This window comes from Protopterus annectens, chromosome 16.part0 (assembly GCF_019279795.1).
Source record: "Protopterus annectens isolate FY-2018-M chromosome 16.part0, PAN1.0, whole genome shotgun sequence".
NCBI lineage: Eukaryota > Metazoa > Chordata > Ceratodontiformes > Protopteridae > Protopterus > Protopterus annectens.
The window spans coordinates 715,801,035-715,820,831 of NC_056750.1; the positions used below are offsets into that span (position 1 = coordinate 715,801,035).

General features: G+C 45.9%; 1 protein-coding gene across 2 annotated transcripts in view; it reads right to left on the bottom strand.

Annotated features, from left to right (window-relative positions):
• Nucleotides 1-19,797, bottom strand: part of LOC122790475 (zinc finger protein 521-like) — a 3,214,752-nt gene that overhangs the window by 2,985,415 nt on the left and 209,540 nt on the right. For both annotated transcript variants that reach the window (XM_044058016.1, XM_044058015.1), the window contains exon 2: nt 7,443-7,505. In XM_044058016.1, coding sequence (XP_043913951.1) covers nt 7,443-7,505 — 63 coding nt within the window. The remainder of the gene's footprint in view (nt 1-7,442; nt 7,506-19,797) is intronic.

Below are 19,797 nucleotides of genomic sequence, written 5' to 3' on the forward strand. Positions count from 1 at the left end.
GTAGGGCTTCTGTCGCCCGGCCACAGGGACAGCCTGCTTTGACGTCTCAGGTCATTCCCCTGGAACAAGACGTTGCTGGTGAGTCATCCTCGGACAGTCCCCCCGAGGATGTTCCTCACAAGCGGAAGTGTAAGAGGAGGCACGTGGACTCCCCCTAGTCCTTGACAGAAGACATGGATTTGGATGAGGGGGAAGGCCCCCCAAGGTCACCCCCCAAGGATGTCTCCTTCGGAGACATCATGGAAATGCTTAGGATAAGAGGGGGATGGTCTGCCCCCAAGGCTTCCTCTGACGAATCCGTGTTCCTGGAGGCGTTTGAAGCAGGCCCATCTACCTCATGGGTGTCACCTCCGGCTGACCCCTTAGTGGACCTTTTCACCACTAGGGCGTGGAAGGAGCCGGACACTGTTGAGCCAGTCCCCAAACGTCCTGACAAGATCCTGAGCCCCCCCCGGCAGAGAAATCCCATTGGAGCAAGGGACCCCCCCCCCCGTAGATGCCATGTTGGTAGCGGCAGCCACCAAGAAGGAGTTAGCCCAAGAGAGTCCCTCAGTCCATCCCCCGAGCAAGGAGTCTCGCTCAATGGACCGTCTCGGGAAGCGGGTCTTTAGTTCAGCGACCTTCTCTGTAAGGTCCCTGAACTACATGGCACATGTGATTCGACTGCAGCGAGACCTTATCAAAGAGTACGCTGCATCGCCCCGGAGTCCATGCCGGGAGAGGACAAACAGTTGTACTCCACTCGCATGGCCACTCTTGGGTCTATATCTAACACCTCTATGCGGCTTTTATCCCATGCTACAGAGGGAGCCGCTAGAGCCAGCGGAGCAGGCCTAGTTATGAGGCGTCAGGCCTGGCTCCGACATTGTGATTTTGCGGAATCAAGGCGTCCTTTGCGAATGCCCCCTTCGATGGTTCTGCCCTATTTGGCAAGACAGTTCGCGAGACTTTGGTCCAGAGCGAAAAGGACGGAAAGACGTTGACTGCCGGTGTCCGCTTCTCTGCCCCCAGAGGTCCTTCTCCAAGAACCAAAAGGGACAGAAGAAAATGTGGTTCCAAAAGTCGCAACAATCCCAGTCCGCTCCGGACTCCCAGTCCTTCTGCGGCAGAGGAGGACAGGGTGGACGCCGCCCTAGAGGCAGAGGGGGCCCGAGAAACTTTGGGTCCAGAGAAGCCTTCTCTCATCGGCCTACGCAGCAACCCTGAGGGGTTGCCCAACTGCTCCACTCTGGAAGAAGTTGGGGGGGGGGGGATTCTCGAGGCAACTGGCAGCTTGGAAGTCCATTACAACAGACCGCTGGGTGCTTCGTATCATATCCAGGATACAGAATTCCCTTTTCCTACATTCCCGACACCCCAGGACACCTCCCCAATGTTCCACCCAATCAGAGGGAGGCAGCAGCTGCGGAAATTCGGCTGCTTTTAGAAAAAGGAGCCATCCAGCACGTCCCCCCAGGCCAGTCCGGATTGGGTTACTACTCCAGGTTCTTTTTGGTGCCAAAAAAGACGGGGGGACCCAAGGCCCATCCTCAATCTTTCCCTACTAAATCTGTCAGTAACCAAAGAAAAGTTTTGGATGGTCACTCTTCAATCTATTCTCCCCCTCTTGCGGGAGAACGACTGGATGTGCTCCATAGACCTCAAGGATGTGTACTACCACATATTGATGGACGAACGGTCCAGGAGGTTTCTCCGCTTCCGGCTGGGAGCCAGTCATTATCAATTCAGGCTCCTCCCCTTTGGTCTCACCTCAGCCCCCAGGGTGTTCACCAAGGTATTAGCAGTGATAGCGACCCACCTGAGACTCCAGGGAATGCAGGCCTTCCCGTACCAGGGCGACTGGCTCCTCACCGCCCCAACAAGGCATCTACTATGCTTAGCCAGGGACTACTTTCTCAACCTTGCTCCGCAACTAGGGATAACCATAAACTCGGACAAGTCCTCTCTCACCCAGACTCAGGTGATAGATTTTATCGGGGCCAGATTGGACACCAACAGGCAACTAGTCTTCTTAACTCCTGACCGGTTGCACACTTAGAGCACATGTGCGGGCCATCTTTCAATCTTCAAAACCCCCGGCGGGATTGGTTCCGAGGGCCCTGGGGTCCATGGCAGCCGCTATAAACCTTCTTCCCATGGCGCGTCTGAACATGAGGATTTTACGGTGGACTCTCCAAGTCCAATGGTCCCTTCATCAATACCCCTTGAGTCACCCCATTTCTCTCAGCAGGGCCTGCAAGAGGGCTCCCGTTTGGTGGTTTCAATCACCGGACCTCCAGGCAGGACACCCCTTTGCCACGCCCCCCCCCCTCGCCACGGTGACCACGGACGCCTCTCGTCTTGGGTGGGGGGGGGCATTATTCGAGCAGGATGGTCCAAGGCACGTGGAACGATTTGGAGACCTTATTGCACATAAATGTTCTAGAGATGAGGGCAGTGCTCTTGTCGTTGCAAGCACTTCAGAGCCTTCTGCCTGTAGGAACAATTGCAATCCAGACAGACAGTATGTCTGTGGTATGGTATATCAACAAACAAGGGGGAACCAGGTCTTACCCACTCTGTTGAGAAGCCATGAGAGTGTGGGAATGGGCGATCTCCACAAACCGCTTTTTCATTGCAATGCACATTCTGGGACGGACCAACATCCTGGCGGACAGACTGAGTCGCACCATCCTTTCACCTTACGAGTGGTCCCTCAATCCTCAAGTAGCGAGTCGAATTTTTGCCGTTTGGGGGAAGCCCTGTTGCGATCTTTTCGCATCTCCCTCAAACACGAAATGCAACAATTACTTCGCTCTCATTCCCCCTGCCGGGGAAGCCCCGAGGGACGCCTTGGTGCATGCTTGGCCACCCGGTCTTCTCTATGCCTACCCTCCTCTTTCCCTCATGCTGAAACTTCTTCAGAAAACCAGTCGGTTGGGGAGCAGGATGATCCTCATTGCCCCATTCTGGCCTCGCCAAGCTTGGTTCCCTTACCTCTGGTCTCATCGAGTGAATCCGCCCTGGATTCTAGATCCCCTTCAGGATCTAATCTCCCATCCCCAGGGGCTCCCACTTCCCGACCTGGCCAGCCTCAAGCTTACGGCTTGGCTGCTCCAGTTCCACTTGTAGCTAGGACTCCCGGTATCTCTTCTCCAGTTAAAACTATCCTAGTAGCAGCGCACAAGCCCTCTACTAGGCAGGTCTATGGTAGTAAATGGAAGCGTTTCTCTATCTGGGCAGAACGCCATAATTTGGACCCTTTTACAGCCCCCTTGCCTGCGGTGCTGGACTTTCTTTCAGGTCTTTTTAATGACGGAGCTAGCTGTTCTACGGTTAAGGTTCAGTTAGCAGCTATCTCTCATTACCACATAGGTACTGAAATGGGCCCTTTGATTACTACAAAATAGTGCAAAACGTTCCTAAAGGGCACCTTTCTTCTTAGACATCCAATAAAGGAAGCGGTACCTCCATGGGATTTGACCTTGGTATTACAAGCCCTGACAGCCCCTCCCTTCGAACCGGCATCTTCAGTAGACCTCAAATATTTGTCTTGGAAAACAGCCTTTCTTGTGGCTATTACTTCAGCCAGGAGAGTATCTGAATTGCAAGCTCTTTCTGTGAAACCCCCATACTTAGCCTTTCACAAGGATAGGGTTTACCCTCAGGACCAATCCCTCCTTCCTCCCGAAGGTAGTTTCTGAATCTAATATTAACCAATCAATTTGCCGGTCTTCTTTCCTAACTACCAGAACAAAGGGGAGTACAGACTACATTCTTTGGACGTGCACAGACAACTTAGATTTTACATTCATAGGACATCTGGTCAAAGACAATCCGACCAGTTGTTCACCTCCTTTGCCAAATTTAATCTAGGTAAAACGGTCTCGAAGGTTTCCTTATCGAGATGGATTTCACAGTGCATCATTACAGCGTATCAAAATTCCGGCAGGCCCGCACCTCAAGGAGTTCGTGCCCATTCAACTAGGGCTAGGGCTACATCTGCCACCTTTATATCCAGGGTTTCCTTGGATGATATCTGTTCAGCAGCCACTTGGACCTCATCTCATACCTTCATCAATCATTATAAATTGGACATTACCTCCAGAGGGAGAACTTCTTTTGGCTCCGCAGTGCTCCGGAATATCCATCCATGAAGGCCACCCAAGGTTTAGGCAGCTGGGGACGCTGTCCCACAGGTTGCAGACCAAATGAAGTTAACTACTTCAGATTAAGAAGTTAAGTACTCACCATTACGTTCCATCTGAGTAGGTAAACTTCATTTGTCTGCAACCGTCCCCCCCCTCCGTCCCCCTGACCTTCAGATGTGTTTCATGTCATATAGTGATGTACCATTCTAATAATGTAGTTAGTTATCCACTATAGTGCTTGCAGGCAAACTTGATCTGAGGTCAGTCAGGGTTGGCAGGGGATTATGGGTAAGGGGAGGAGCTAGGAGCTCGGATCTAAGCTTTGTAAAGTTGCTGGCTTGGATCAGAGGTCGGATCCATATCCCACAGGTTGCAGACAAATGAAGTTTACCTACTCAGATGGAATGTTATGGTGAGTACATAACTTCTTATTTTTGTTCAACTCCAGTCAGGTTACTTATTTGTGCTTTCATAAAGATAACACAGTCTACTCCCTCCAGTTTCCCCAGAATGGCACAGAATGGCAGATTTTTTCTCCATATTCTACCTGCTAATACTACTTTTTCTGAAACACTTCATCCTGGGAAGCTTTGTTTTCTGTCAGTGTTTCTTTTTCTTCTCTGACTTCAGCAGTTTTATCTTCTCTGTTCATCTGAAAGATTACTTAACATTGCTTTTATTTTCCCAACTTATGTGACGTATATTCCTCTAATATACCACTTTCGAAAGCATTTTTACTTTTTTTTCTTGTACTTTGCTGGAAACCATCTCCTCTATCAAGGTTATAAAAACTTTATTACCTCCTTCTTATCAGAAAGTCTTCCCAACCAAAATTTATGCCTCTTTTCTGGTTGACTTCTCCTTTGCTCTTTCCAGATGATTTGCCAACATCTGGACAATCTACATATTAACTGTAACAATGTTTTTCAGAAACATATCCACTTTTACAAGCTTCTTTATTGATCTCACATTTTACACTGGGAAGCTCTAATCAACACACTGCTCAGTCAGCCACCATCTTGGAAGTTCATCCATCAAGCCTTTTTTGTTATGTTCTACCAACACTCCCTTAGCCTAAGTATACCTGCAGTGTTCAAGGCTGACAATGGGTTCTGAGTGTAAATCTTCATACCTCCACACGCAACTCAGCTGAAGTACTAACCATCCTTACTGACAGTACGCCCACAAGACTTGTCAACACCAGTGATTCCACCATGGACGTGTGCCTAGGTAAGCCCTGCCCAAGTATTCCTCCTCAGGGAAGAACGAACTGGCTCCCCTAATGAGACACTAATCAAGGTCAGGCTTCTGGATGACTGCCAGGGTTTTAACCTCCTTACCCCTGCCATGTCAAAGGGCCGGGCCAGCAAGATGTCTAATTCTGACAAGATAACCTGTAAGAGTCCAGGCAATTTCTGTGCAACATGAAAAATGACTCAACCAATTTATTATAAACAACATCTACTAACGGAGAGGATACCTCTTGGTGCCTGTGGTCTTGGCATGGAGGACTGTGAAGTAACATGGACTTCCACGTCGGACACGTACTTTACCAGAGATAAAGATCAAGTTAGGGGAATAAGCAGTTTCAGATACAGTCATATCAATCCATGAAACAAAATAACTGGATGTTTCCGCAAACTACAGTGGATCCTTTATAATCAAACATTCCACAGTAAAATGGACTACTTCAGATCCAAAAGGGCATCTCTTCTGGGGCTTTCTTCTATTGAATTAAACTAACAGTAAGGGACTTGGTAGATTTTCAAGTCAAGTGCTCAACTAGATTCGATACCAAAGAAGAACTAGTACTAGAAGTCAATGGAGAATCAACTGATTCTGAACTTTCTTTAAAGATGCAGCTAATCTGAAATGCAGTTGGAATCCTCCATGCCTATGAGAAGACAAGCTAATTTATGAATTAAAAAAAAATCTTGACTGTGCCTATCCTGAGATGTGATTCTCTCCAGAAAGAGGCAAAATGAAACCATTGACTAATGCATGTGGTGAGGGCACTAATCCAAAAACTACAACAATAACATGAAGCAAATCAAGAGGAGGCAACATCCTTAAATATAAATACCAAAGTATAAAAATTACAACTCAGTTACACATAAGTAACAAAGGAAAGGGATAAAAATAGGACTAGAAGGCAGGTTAGGTCACAGAAAATAAACAAACAGTTAAACCTGACAAGAAACAGTCTAAATTTCTCTGAAGAAAGATCAGTGAATTTAAAATGAACACCTAATTACTATTAACTCTGAACGAAAGGGGAAAAAAAATTAAAATTACTCATGACTTTAATTCTTCTAACTAATCAGCAGCTTGGGGACTTGATAAGAAAAACAATGCTGGCTTAAGCAATGGAAATTTGGAGAAGAACTGTACAGTGCATTATAGGACGTGGAGGTACTTAGCCTAGCAAAGTCTGAAATAGGGAGGATGGCCTAATGGTTAAGGTGTTTGCCTTGCAAACACAAGGTACAGGGTTTGAATCTCACAGGGGATAACTGGCTATGCTTAAAATGGCTTGCAAGGGCAGTTAGCCTAGTACTAGCCTATGAACCTAGTACTAGCCTATGAACTAAGGGGTCCCAACGCCTACTATCTTTAGCTCTACAAGGTAAAGAAGTATGGAAACATTCTTATCAAATCATCAATTCAGATGGGATATGACTTTGGGAATGGATATGAAATGCTGAAGAGTCAACAAAAAATTGTCAGACTGAGCAGTTGATCACTTGCTTCCAATATGGAGGTGAGATGTCCTTCACAGAAGTCAGACTGCTGCCTTCTATAGGATATTCACAAGCAGACACCAGATATTTTGTGCATTGAACAACAAGGTCTTCTTGGACATCACTGCAGACAATAGTATAAGCAGAATGAGCAATGTAACAAATCAACTGTGGACCCATCCATACCCCCTGTGCTGTATATTTTAATCAATGACACCAGTAATCATGTACAGATGGAAACAGCATTGTGATTGGACATACTAAAAACAGACAGAAGCACAGAGCTATGCTATGCGGTAAATGGAGACTGTGGCTGTTAACTCAAAAGACAGAGAGAGAGAGAGAGAGACCTGGGTACGAGTCATTCAATTGCTTCAGAAGGATAAGTAAACAACTAGTGGTCACAATTCAGTAAGACTTTTCTTATTACAAAGCATAAATGACCCTGACAAAGTATTAAACTTCAAAGGAAAAAAACTGCAACTTTTTACTTTTACTTAAAATACACCTGTTAACGGTTTCTGACTGCTACAAGCAACAAGCAAAACATAACATAAAACAAGCAGATTACCTGTAACAGAGACTTCAGAATCCTGAAAAAGTGACTTCTGTGCTTCATTATTATTTACAATCCCTTAAGAAAATGAACATAAAGTTAGAAACTAAAACTAACATGGCAAATTATGATTAATAGCTTGTGTGTGCAAATAAAAGTAAATCAATACAATGATGAAGCAGATTTGCAAAATAAAACAATTACATTTTTTTTTGTTTGCCAACAGCATTTTTATTCATAGAGATAGTTTTAGCAGAACTTCATGTAGCTGTCTTTCTATGTACACTGAAAGAGATGAGGCCATCATCAAGATATGCTAAAAAGTACAGTTTTGTACCTACCATAAATGTAGATGTCCGATAGATATGCAACTGCAGTCATAACATATGGGTTGTCCTGCCTCAGGCAGCCCTCGGTCGGCCGGATTCCAAAGTCTGGGTCCGACGTCGGCTGATGTCGCATTTCTCTCTGACGTCAGAGCGGCTGGAGTACATAAGCATCAGCCGACGCCATTTTCTTCAGTGTTTCTTGCCCCAGATGCCAGGTGCCCTCCAAGGAAGGTTGTAATCAAATTGGAAGACAAAAACAGGATTCCAGACAAATAAGTAAGCAATAAACACATACACCATAACAGATATCCCCAGCTAAGAGAAACAGGGATAGGAGTGGACCCAAGGCATAGAGGGGTATGGAGGGAGGGAAAATCCAACTGCAGTTGCATATCTATCGGACATCTACATTTATGGTAGGTACAAAACTGTACTATGTCCTTCAAGAATGCAACTGCAGTCATAACATATGGGTTGAATACCATAGCTTAGCTGGGGGAGGAGGAATGCTCTAGGAAAGAGATGGTGTGGCAATCAAACCCTGCAGGACTGCCGAAGCAAAGCCTGCTCTGGATCTGGAATATAAAGGGAGATTGTAGTGTTTGGAGAATGTATGCATGTAGCAGCTTCTAGAATGTCTTTTGTAGGCACCCCTCTTAAGAATGCTGTAGAGGTGGCTGTAGCTCTGGTGGAGTGTGGTCTGACATTGGCTGGAACATTCTTGCCATGGAAGGAATAACAAAATCTGATGCAATGTCCAATCCATTTTGAAATAGTCTGTTTGGAAATTGCTTTTCCTTGTACTCCAGGGGCATAAGCTACAAAAAGCTGATCAGACTTCCTACTGGTCTTGGTTCTGTCCAGGTAGTAGCGAAGTTGTCTGTGAATGTCCAAGGTATGCAACAGTCTTTCCCCTTTGCTCTCAGGATTGGGGAAGAAAGTAGGCAGGTGAATAGCTTGATTTAAAGAAACCCTGGATACCACCTTTGGCATAAAAGTAGGGTTGGTTCTTAAGGAGACCCTGTCTCTGTGAAAGATTATGAACGGTGGTGTTGCCATTAGGGCCTGTAGTTCCAAAACCCTTCTTGCTGAGGTAATAAGCTGTCTTCCATGATAAAAATTGTAAGTCCACTGAAGCTGCTGGCTCAAAGGGAGGTAGAGTCAGTTTTTCTAAGACAAAGTTGAGGTCCCAAGCTGGCACTGGAGCCTTTCTTGGTGGCTTAATGTTCTTGATTCCCCTGAGGAATTGCCTTAACAAAGGATGTGAAAACACAGGCGGATCAGTGTTACATCTAGCTGAGATAGCTGAAGCATGTATCTTTATGGAAGAATATGAGAGTCCATTCTGTAGCATATCTGCCAAATATTCCAGGATGAGTGGGATATTCAATAATGATGCATCATGTCCCTTGCTGGTATTCCAAATGCTGAATCTCTTCCATTTTGCTAAGTAAACCTTTCTGGTGGATGGTCTTCGAGCTTCTGTTAATATCCGCTGAACTTCCTTGGAGAGAGATAGATTGAGGTTATTCATGGGATCTCCCAGGCTGTTAGCTGCAGTGTCTGAAGGTTTGGATGCACTGTTTTGAAGTTGTGTTGAGTCAAAAGTAGGGGCCATTGGGGAAGGGCCCACTTTTTGTTGTGACAAATGCTCCGTAGTAGTGGGTACCAGTGTTGTCTTGGCCAGTCTGGAGCTATTAGGATCCCCTTGGGCCTCTCTGCTTTGATCTTTAGTAATACTGTGGTCATCAGTGGCAGAGGTGGGAATGCATAGATTTTTAGAAAGTTCCAGTTGAATGAAAGAGCATCTATTTTCCAAGCTTGTGGATGGTATGTCCTTGAACAGAATTTTTGTAGAGGATGGTTGAGGTGGGAGGCAAATAGGTCTACTTCTGGCCTGCCGCATGTCGAGGTGAGTTGTGTGAAAATTTTCGGATGTAACCTCCACTCGTGTGGATCTATGAAATTCCTGCTTAGGCTGTCCGCCAGCACATTGTCTTTGCCTGGAACAAACTGGGATTGCAACTGTATGTTTAGGCTCAGTGATTTTTCCCAAAGATTCATTGTCAGTCTGCAAAGGGGGTAGGAATGGGTGCCCCCTTGCTTGTTTATGTACCACATCACAGTGGTGTTGTCTGTCCGTATCAGTAGATGGCCTTGCTGAAGTTGTTGTCGAAAGGCCTCGATGGCATGCATTACTGCCAGCATTTCCTTTTGGTTTATATGCAGATGTGTTTCCTTTGGAGACCATTGTCCTTGTATACATCTGCCCTCCATGTGCCCCATCCAAGGTCTGAGGCGTCTGTGGTCATGGTCTGTGTTATCTGAGGTTTTTTGAATGACATACCTGTGTTTGCCTGGCTTACCGAGGCCCACCATAGGAATTCCTTTTGTAGGCATGGAATGAGTGGTATGGTTGTCTCTAGGTTGTTGCTGTGCTGAGACCATAGGCTTTTTAGGTACCATTGAAGCTTTCTCGTGTGTAGTCTTGCTAATGGAACCAGGAGAATGCAGGATGCCATGTAACCCAGGGCCTGTAGGAATCCCCTTGCAGTCATCTGGGTGAGTTTTGCCAAACCTTTGAAATAATGAGTTAACTTCTCTTGCTTGTCTTCTGTCAGGTAAGCCATTTGAGAGGCTGTGTCTAGATTGGTTCCTAAGAAGGTTATTTGCTGGGATGGCTGAAGTCTTGACTTTTGGAAGTTGACTGTGTATCCCAGAGCCTGTAGCAATTGTATGACATAGTTCAAGTTTTTTGTCAAAATCAATTTGTCGTCCACTTGTATGAGGCAGTCGTCCAGGTATGGGTAAATTTGGATCCCCTGGAGCCTGCAATGAGCAATTACTGAAGCCAGGCATTTTGTAAATACTCTGGGCGCAGTAGATAAGCCAAATGGCAATGCTGAGACTTGATAATGCTCTGGCCCTGCAAGAAATCTGAGGTATCTTCTGCAGCTGTGTCTGATAGGGACATGCAGGTATGCCTCCTTGAGGTCCAGAGTAATCAGAAAAGACCCCTTGCCCAGCATGGGAAGGAGTTACTGTAGAGTCAGCATTTTGAACTTTGGTACTATGAGAAAAGTGTTTAATGCGGACAAATCCAGTATTGGTCTCCATTGAGTTTCTTTTCTTGGAACAAGGAACAGTCTTGAGTAAAACCCCTGGCCTTGTTCTTGTTGTGGAACTCTTTCTATTGCTTTGATCTGAGCAAGCAGAGAAATTTGCTTGATAGCCTCTGCCCTCTGGTTTTGTGGTAGGTTTGGCATGCCTTGTTTTCTTGGCAAGGTATGAAAGTGGAACCTGTAACCTTGGTCTATAATGTCCAAAATCCATTTGTCCTTTGTCAATCTGTGCCAATTGTCTGAAAACAGAGATAATTTTCCGCCCAAGGGAGCTTCTATTTGCTCCTTGGTCAGCGGAAGTAGAGGAAAGTCATTGAGAATGTCCCTGTGGGGCAGGGGAGACCCCTGTGTCACTTCTTTGGTTTGCTGGTTGCCATTGTCGTCCCCTGTAAGAACCTCTGTATTGTCCTCTTCCTCGGCCACGCCTGTTTTTACCCCTTTGAAATCTTTCAGGATTAGGAAAGGACCAGTTTTTAGAAGGCCAATTCCTGCTGAATCTGGGTGGCTGAACCTGGAGGAAATCTTTGACCGTCTGAACTGATTTTGCTTTTTCCTCGATGGACTTTAACACATCTTTAGCATTAGTACCAAAAAGCTTGTTCTTTTCCAAAGGTGCATCAAGAAGTTTTGCCTTAACATGATCTGGTAGAGGTTGTTCATTTAACCATGCATGTCTACGAATGACCGCCTCTGTCATAGCTGCCCTACATGAAGCTTCCAATGCATCATATCCACACTGCAGAAAGTGATTGCTGACTTGCTGAGAATTATGTACAGCTTCCTGCAAAGACTTCCTGTCTAAAGGTTCAGGAGAGGCCAATGTTTTCTGTAAATCATCTAACAGGTAATCCTGATATTGAAACATATGAAAGAGGCAATTCAGAGCTCTCACAGATAAAGTAGTGGAGGTGTAGACCTTTTTCCCCCCATCTCTCCAATGACCTAGCTTCCCTGTTGGAAGGCAAGGGATTTTTGGAGGTGGATGCTGAAACCCCTTTAGGTCCCTGAGAAATAGTTTCTAAATCAACAGCATGGGCCCTAAAGAAATGAGAATGTGTTTCTGGGACCCTATAATATCTGTCTGGCTTGGCTGGGGCAGGAGGAAGAGTATCCGGGGTAACACTGCAGTCAGAGTATAGGTCATCCAAAACATCAAGCACAGGAGGTATAGCCTGGGGCCTGTGTTGGGGCTTTTTAAGGAAGGTTCGAAGGCGCTTTCTGCAATCAGAATATTCCTGGCCTTGCCACTTAAAATGTTCCCTCATGGTATGCAGAACTTCCCCAAAAGAAATATCCTCAGGAGGGGAGGCCGAGGGGATGGAATCCTCTGCATCCGAGTCCTCGTAGGTCTGGAAGGGCTCTTCCTGGCCATCAGAGTGAACAGAGTCCTCAGAATCTTCATCTGAAGGGATAGGGTCAGAGGGTTCAACCCGGGGCCTCTTATCAGGAGGAGGCTGGGATCCTCTCTCAGGATGGGCCTGTGAACCTCTAATCATGGAAATTAAGTCTGCGGCCATAGTCATGATTTGTGTTTCAGGAGTAGGCCGAGGTAAGGCCTTAGCAGTAAGGTGCTTGGTCTTGCTGGCTGCCTTAGCACGTGTGTAGGCCTTAATAGACATGGCCATAGGAGGTCTAGCAGCTCCACGTGCAGGAGTGACCTTATCTACAGCAATGGTCTCGGGCATTTCCTCGGATTCAGTATCCGGAAGAAAATCTATGACTGGCGTCGGTGTGGCCTCCGGTATCGGAGGTGTCGGTAAAGCGGTGTCTTCGGTTCGGAGTGGTGAAATAACCGTCTCAGGGGAAACCGGAGCACTCGCGGTAGGTTTTGGCGTGGAGTCGGTGGAAGACGCGGGCCGAGGATGTGGGTCCCGGTCTTTTCGTTTCTTAGGAGTCTGCGATGTCGGAAGTTCCGACGGCATTGTATAAGCAAATTTATCGCCGAAAAAGTCTTCAGCGAACTCCGCCCGGTGCCTAAGAGTGCGCTTATTGAAGCGAGCACAGGCGACACAGGCCGAGACGTCGTGGTCTGGGCCAAGGCAAGGAAGACAGTAAGAGTGGAAATCCTTATGAGGTATTTGTTTACCACAAGACAGACAATTGTTAACTTTTTCAGTAATTTCTGACATCGGCTGAGGCAAGAAAGGCCCCCAACGGGGTACTTAGCTTTTTTGATGACTTCGGATTCGAAGAATACAGGAGCTGACTGACCGGCACTTGCGAACTGCTTCTGCTTCGGGCACCGCGCGGCAAGAAAGACTGAAGAAAATGGCGTCCGCTGATGCTTATGTACTCCAGCCGCTCTGACGTCGGAGAGAAATGCGACATCAGCCGACGTCGGACCCAGACTTTGGAATCCGTCCGACCGAGGGCTGCCTGAGGCAGGACAACCCATATGTTATGACTGCAGTTGCATTCTTGAAGGACATCTAATAGAGTACATGCTGCTGCACCACACAACATGCACTGCATATAAGCAAGCATCTAAGAATCCAGCAGTAGGGAGTAAATTTATGAAATACTGGCACTCCTCATTACCTCACAAATGCACACAATCTGGCAGAAAATTGAAGCTTACTTCTTGTCTGCCATACTGCTCTGGCCAGTATTCTACAGCTGCCTAACCATTTTGCTCCCACCTTTCTTTTCTTTGTTTCTTCCCAGGTCCTTTTGATGGACTCAGTCCCCTCTGTATAGACTACAAAGAGTTTATTTTAACTGCTCACCAAACATTACCTTGAATAATTACTTAACCTACAACTTGAGGGGAATAAAGTAAGACAAAAACAGACAGCAATTAGTTTAAGTAGGAGCACAGGAAGCTACTAATTACTATAACACTCAACCTTCCTCATTACCTAGAGGAAAACAGTTTTGTACTTACTTTTCTCACTTGCTTAGAGATAAACAGCTCTTGTACTCACTTATCTAGAGGAAAATAGTTTTTCTATTCAGGCATGTCCACGGGTCAGCTCCCAGTGTTCTCTCCTGTCTATCTGATGAATCTGGGCGTCTTGAGGCAATGTAGAAATTGCCTCATGTGCACAGACAACCCTCTCCTCCTACCACCCAACACTGCAACCTGTGAGAGATACACTTATCTAGCCAAACTGGAGGTAAAGTGCTCTCCAGCCAAGACTGAACTTGACAGTCATGAGGAGAAAAGTAAACATTTCCACCACACTGCATTCATCACAGTCTCACTAAATCTACACCACTAAAATCCACACATAGTAACACAAAAACATTCGCGGAGGCTCTTAGTAATAATCTGTCAAAGCAACAGAGACCTCCAAAGCCGAAATGCAAGCAACCTCCATCCCCCAACACAACCCAAATGACACATACCCACAGACTCAGTGTGCCACTCAACCACAGCCAATAAGGCAAAACAACGTACCCAACACACTAGTCATAGGTGACTCTACAGATAGGCACACTGATGTCCCACTCACCAGGCTAAACAAGGAGAAGGTTACTGTCAGCTGCCTGTCGGGTGCCAGGATCCGCCACATAACCCATGCACTCAGGTCACTCCACAACAAGTACAAATAGGACTCCATCATTGTCCATGTTGGTGTGAATGACCTGAGATGTACCTACCTGGACTACATGACAAGAGACACGCAAGAGCTCTCCGATCTTCTAGCCCAGGCAGGTATGACCCTAGCCCTGAGTACCATTCTGCCATCACCAAGAATGATACCATAGTACAAGGACAAAATGATTGACTTCAACAATTGGCTAAGCATCTGGTGTCATTCTAAGGGGATCCAGTATCTGCCTGCTTGGGATGACATGGTCGACAGACCACAATGCTTTGCCAGAGATGACCTGCACCTGTTGCCCCTGGGATTCTGGATATTGGCTAAGGCTCTTGCTGCCCCTACAGTGCCTTTTTTTGGGAAGGTTCAAGTGACAAATTTACCACAGTAGCAGGAAAGTACAGTTGTGTACCTACCATAAATGTAGATGTTCGAGTGTATTCACTGTTGCAGTCATTACACTTGGGTTATCCGCCAGCAGGCTACCCGAAGTCAGCCCGAGTTCCAAAGTCTTGGTCCGGCGTCGGTTGCTGTCGCCTTTTCCCTGACGTCAGTGCGCCAGGGGTATAAAAGATGCAACAGATGCCATTTTATTCAGTTTTTCTTGCCCCAGATGTCAGGTGCCCCCAGATAGGAAGGATGGAAAAATAAAATTATGCCAAAAAGCATGCATGTACTAATATAAACATTTCCTTCATCTACAAGCAAATACACCACATAGGTTGTATAGAGTTGAGAAGTACAGAGAAGTCCCAGTAATGAAAAGGGGGAAGGTGGGTAACCTGGACTGCAATAGTGAATACACTCTAACATCTACATTTATGGTAGGTACACAACTGTACTACGTTCATAGTGTTTCACTGTTGCAGTCATCACACTTGAGTTGAATCCCAAAGCTGAGGTTGGGCGGTTGGGCCTAGTTTGGATTTGGAGAGGCTACCAGGCCCTGCAGAACTGCAGTGGCAAAGCCTGCTCTGGATTTAGAGTACAGAGGCGAGTGGTAGTGCTTGGTGAAAGTGTGCACTGAGCTCCAGGCTGCAGCTTCTAAAATGTCTTTGGTTGGTACTCCTCTGAGAAAGGCTGCTGAAGTGGCTGCTGCTCTGGTAGAATGTGGCCTAATGGCCTTAGGCATTGATTTGCCATGTTGTGCTTAACTGAAGCGGATGCAGTGTACTATCCATTTTGAAACTGTCTGCTTTGTGATAGGTTTTCCTTGTGATCCTGTAGCATAGGCTAGAAACAGTTGCCCAGTTTTTCTGAAAGCTTTTGTTTTGTCAAAGTAGAATCGTAGCTGTCTGTGTATATCCCAAGCGTGCAGAAGTCTCTTCCCCCTTATTCTGGGGATTTGGGTAAAAAGTTGGTAAATGAATGGTTTGGTTCAGGGCCACATTGAAAATTACTTTTGGCATGAATGTTGGGTTTGTCCTGAGAGAAACCCTGTCCTGGTGAAAAATGATGAAAGGTTCCACAGCCATTAATGCCTGTAACTCTGATACTCTTCTTGCTGAAGTTATTGCTAGGAGCAGAGCAGTCTTCCATGATAAGAATTTTGTATCAGCTATGCTGGCTGGTTCAAAAGGAGGCAGTGTGAGTTTTTCTAAAACAAAATTGAGATCCCATGTTGATACTGGTGCTCTCCTTGGGGGGTCTTATGTTTTTCGCCCCTCTGACGTACTGTCTTAGTAGAGGATGTGAAAAAATAGGCGGTTCCGTATTGTAATGACCTGAAATGGCAGAGGCATGGATTTTAATTGATGAGAAAGATAGGCCTTTGTCCAGAATCTCAGTCAGGTATTGTAAAATCTGAGGTATATTTGGGACAAGTGGGTCGAGCCCTTGTGCCTGGATCCAAGCACAGAATCTCTTCCATTTTTCTGCATAAGATTTCCTAGTGCTGGGCCTCCTGGCTTCTAAAATGACATCTACAACAGCTTTAGAGAGAGGTGCAGTCTGAGTGGCTACATTATCTGCCATGCTGCCAGATTTAAGGTTCTAAGTTGACTGTGCAGAATCTGATTGATTTGCTGAGTCAGTAGATGAGGAATTTGAGGTAAAGGCCAAGCTGGGCCCTGAGACAAGCTCTTTAGGATTGGGTACCAGTGCTGGCGTGGCCAGTCTGGGGCAATCAGGATCATTTTTGGCCTTTCTTGTCTGACTTTTAAGAGCACCTTGGTAAAAGGCATTGGAGGGAAGGCATAAATTGTCAGAGCTTTCCAGCTGAATGACAGAGCATCCACTTCCCAAGCTTGAAAGTGATAAGTTCTTGTGCAGAAAATCTGTAGTTGGCAGTTGTGAGAGGAGTAAAATGATCTAAGTCTGGGCGTCCCCATTTCCTTGTTATCATGCTGAACACCTGTGGATTTAGTTTCCATTCGTGAGGGTCCATGAGATTTCTGCTTAGTTCGTCTGCCAGTGTATTTTTTGTTCCTGGCAGGAATTGTGCCTGCAGATGTACCTGATAGGTTAGTGATGTGTTCCACAAGGTCATGGCTTGCCTGCATAAGGGGTAGGAATGTGTGCCCCCTTACTTATGCACCACATAACTGAGGTATTGTCCGTCTTTATTAGTAGTTGTCCTGGATGTAGTAGGTCCTTGAAAGCTGTCAGGGCATTCTGTACAGCTAGCATTTCTTTCTGATTGATGTGAAGATGTATTTGTTCCTTGGGCCACATGCCCTGAATACATTTTCCTGCCATATGTGCCCCCCAGGCATAATCCAATGCATCCGTTATTATGGTATGCCTGGCTGTGGGTAAGGTGAAAGGCTGCCCCTTGTTGTGGTGACAGGCCTGGGACCACCATCGAAACTCTTGTTGTAGGCAGGGAATTAAAGTTATGATCGTCTCCAGGCTGTGACAATGTTGAGTCCAAACACTTTTTAGATACCATTGTAGTTTCCTCATATGCAGTCTTGCATGTGGAATTAGTAGAATGCAGGATGCCATGAAGCCCGAGGCCTGCAGAATTCTTCTTGCAGGGAGCTGGGTCTTTGTTGCAATCAGTTGAAAGTATGGAGTCAGTTGCCTTTGTTTGTCTAGTGTGAGATAAGCCATCTGGGCAGTTATATTTAAGCTTGCAAGCAGGAATATTATCTCTTTGAGAGGGCACTAGTTTTGATTTCTTTTCATTTATTGTGTACCCTAGGACAATTAGTAATCTTTTTACAAACTCCAGATGCTTTAGTAGAATGTCCTTGCTCTCTGCTTGAATAAGGCAGTCATCCAAGTGGGGATATATTTGAATTCCTTTTTGACTGCAAAATGCAATTACTGGTGCCAGGCATTTTGTGAAGACCCTGGGTGCAGTCGATAAGCCAAAGGGCAGTGCAGAGAATTGGTAATGCATTAAGCCTGCTATGAATCTGAGGCATCTTCTGCAAGTTTGTCTGATTGGGACATGCACGTATGCCTCCTTGAGGTCCAAAGTAACTAGCCAAGCCTTCTTGCCCAGCATGGGTAGAAGCTGCTGTAGTGTTAACATTTTGAATTTTGGAACATCCAGGAAAGTATTTAGGATTGACAGTTCCAGTATTTGTCTCCAGGCTTTGTCCTTTCTGGGTACTTAGAAAAGTCTTGAGTAAAATCCTTGCCCCTGTTCTTGCTGTGGAACTCTTTCAATAGCTCCCATGTCCATGAGAGCAGGAATTTGTTTTTGCGCCTCTGCCCACTGGTTTTGTGGAAGGTCTGGCATACCTCGATTTTGGAAGCGTGTGAAAGTGGAACCTGTAACCTTGAGAAACAATATTCAGTACCCATTTTTCCTGGGTGATTTTGTGCCAATTTTTTGAGAAAAGTGCTAGCTTTCCCCCTAGAGGTGCTGCCAAAAGTTAAGTGCTTGGCATCTGTAGAGAGAAGTCATTGGGACCGTTTCCTATAAGGTTGTGATTTGTCTTCACCTCCTTTGGGGGCTGAAGCACCCCATTATTTAGGTCTGTAAGAGCCTTGTGGCTGAGATCGGTCTCTTGGGCGTCTGTATCTGCCTCTCTGTGGCCTGTGACACCAGAAAGGACCAATTTTTTGAAGGTCAGTTTCTGCTAAACCTAGGTGGTTGAACCTGTAAGAAATCCTTTACTGTCTGCATTGATTTTGCTTTATCCTCCATTTTCTTTAACACCTCTTCTGCCTTAACACCAAACAAAAGTATCATGCTGTAGTGGAGCATTCAATAATTTTACTTAAACATGGTCAGGTAAACTTTGTTCTTTCAACCAAGCATGCCTCCGAATGACAGAGCCTGTAACTGCGGCTCTACAAGAAGCCTCTAATGAATCAAAACCACATTGCAAAGTATGCTTTCCCACTTGTTCAGCTGCATGCAATAAATCCTGCATGTCCTTACTGTCAGGACTTTGAGATTGAAACCATTTTCTGCTTTTACATGAGGTACTGTTGATACTTAAGCATGTGAAACTGGCAATTTAAAGCCATTACTGCTAAAGTACCAGAAGTGTAAACTTTTTTCCCCCATCTGTCCAGAGCTCTGGAATACCCATCAGAGGGGACAGGATTTTTTGCAGTGGAAGCCTTAACCCCATTAGGACCCTGAGAAATTGTTTCTGGATCTGCAGCAGGGTTTTTGTAAAGAAATTTATGAGAGTCAGGGACCCTGTAGTACCTGTCTGGCTTGACTGGTGCAGGGGGTAAAGAATCAGGAATCAGACTGGATTCAGAGAAAACATCAATAACAATATCAAGCACATGGGGGATAGCCAGGGGACTGTGCTGGGGCAATAAAAGAAAGTCTCTGAGCCTGTTCTTGGATTCTGAATAATCCTGGCTCTCCCAATGGAAATGCTCCCTCATGGTGTGCAAGGTTTCCCCAAAAGAATAATCCTCAGGCGGAGAGGCTGAAGGTATAGACTCTTCAGCATCGGAGTCCTCATAGGGAGGGAGAGAGTAACCCTGATCAGAAGAGGAATCAGAGGAAATAGAAACCTGATCAGAGGAATCATAGTCAGTGTCTTGCCTAGGCCTTTTGTCAGGAGGGGGATGGGAACCCCTGATTAAAGTAATTAGGTCTTCAGACATTTTAAGCATCTCTTTCTTTGGCATGGATGACTGTTCAGTAGAATACTGTACTTGTTTCCTTGTCTTTAATGGTGTTTTTAACTTTGTCTTGGCTGCTGTAGTGGGCTTAATTGTAAGCTGTGAAGGTCTGAAAACACCCTCAGAAGCCGATGCCTGCTCAGCGGCTCTGGACCCATCTGGGGAAATAGTTTCTGTAGGCCCAATACCTTGAGTTTCCACAGGCCTCTGTGTCTCCACGTGGCTGACGAATACGGCCTGTGGCTCTGAGGTAGCGGGTGTCAGGGGCTGTGAAAGCGCCTCACTGAGAACCAGCGACTGGCCTAGAAGAGGCTTCATCGTCGGTTTT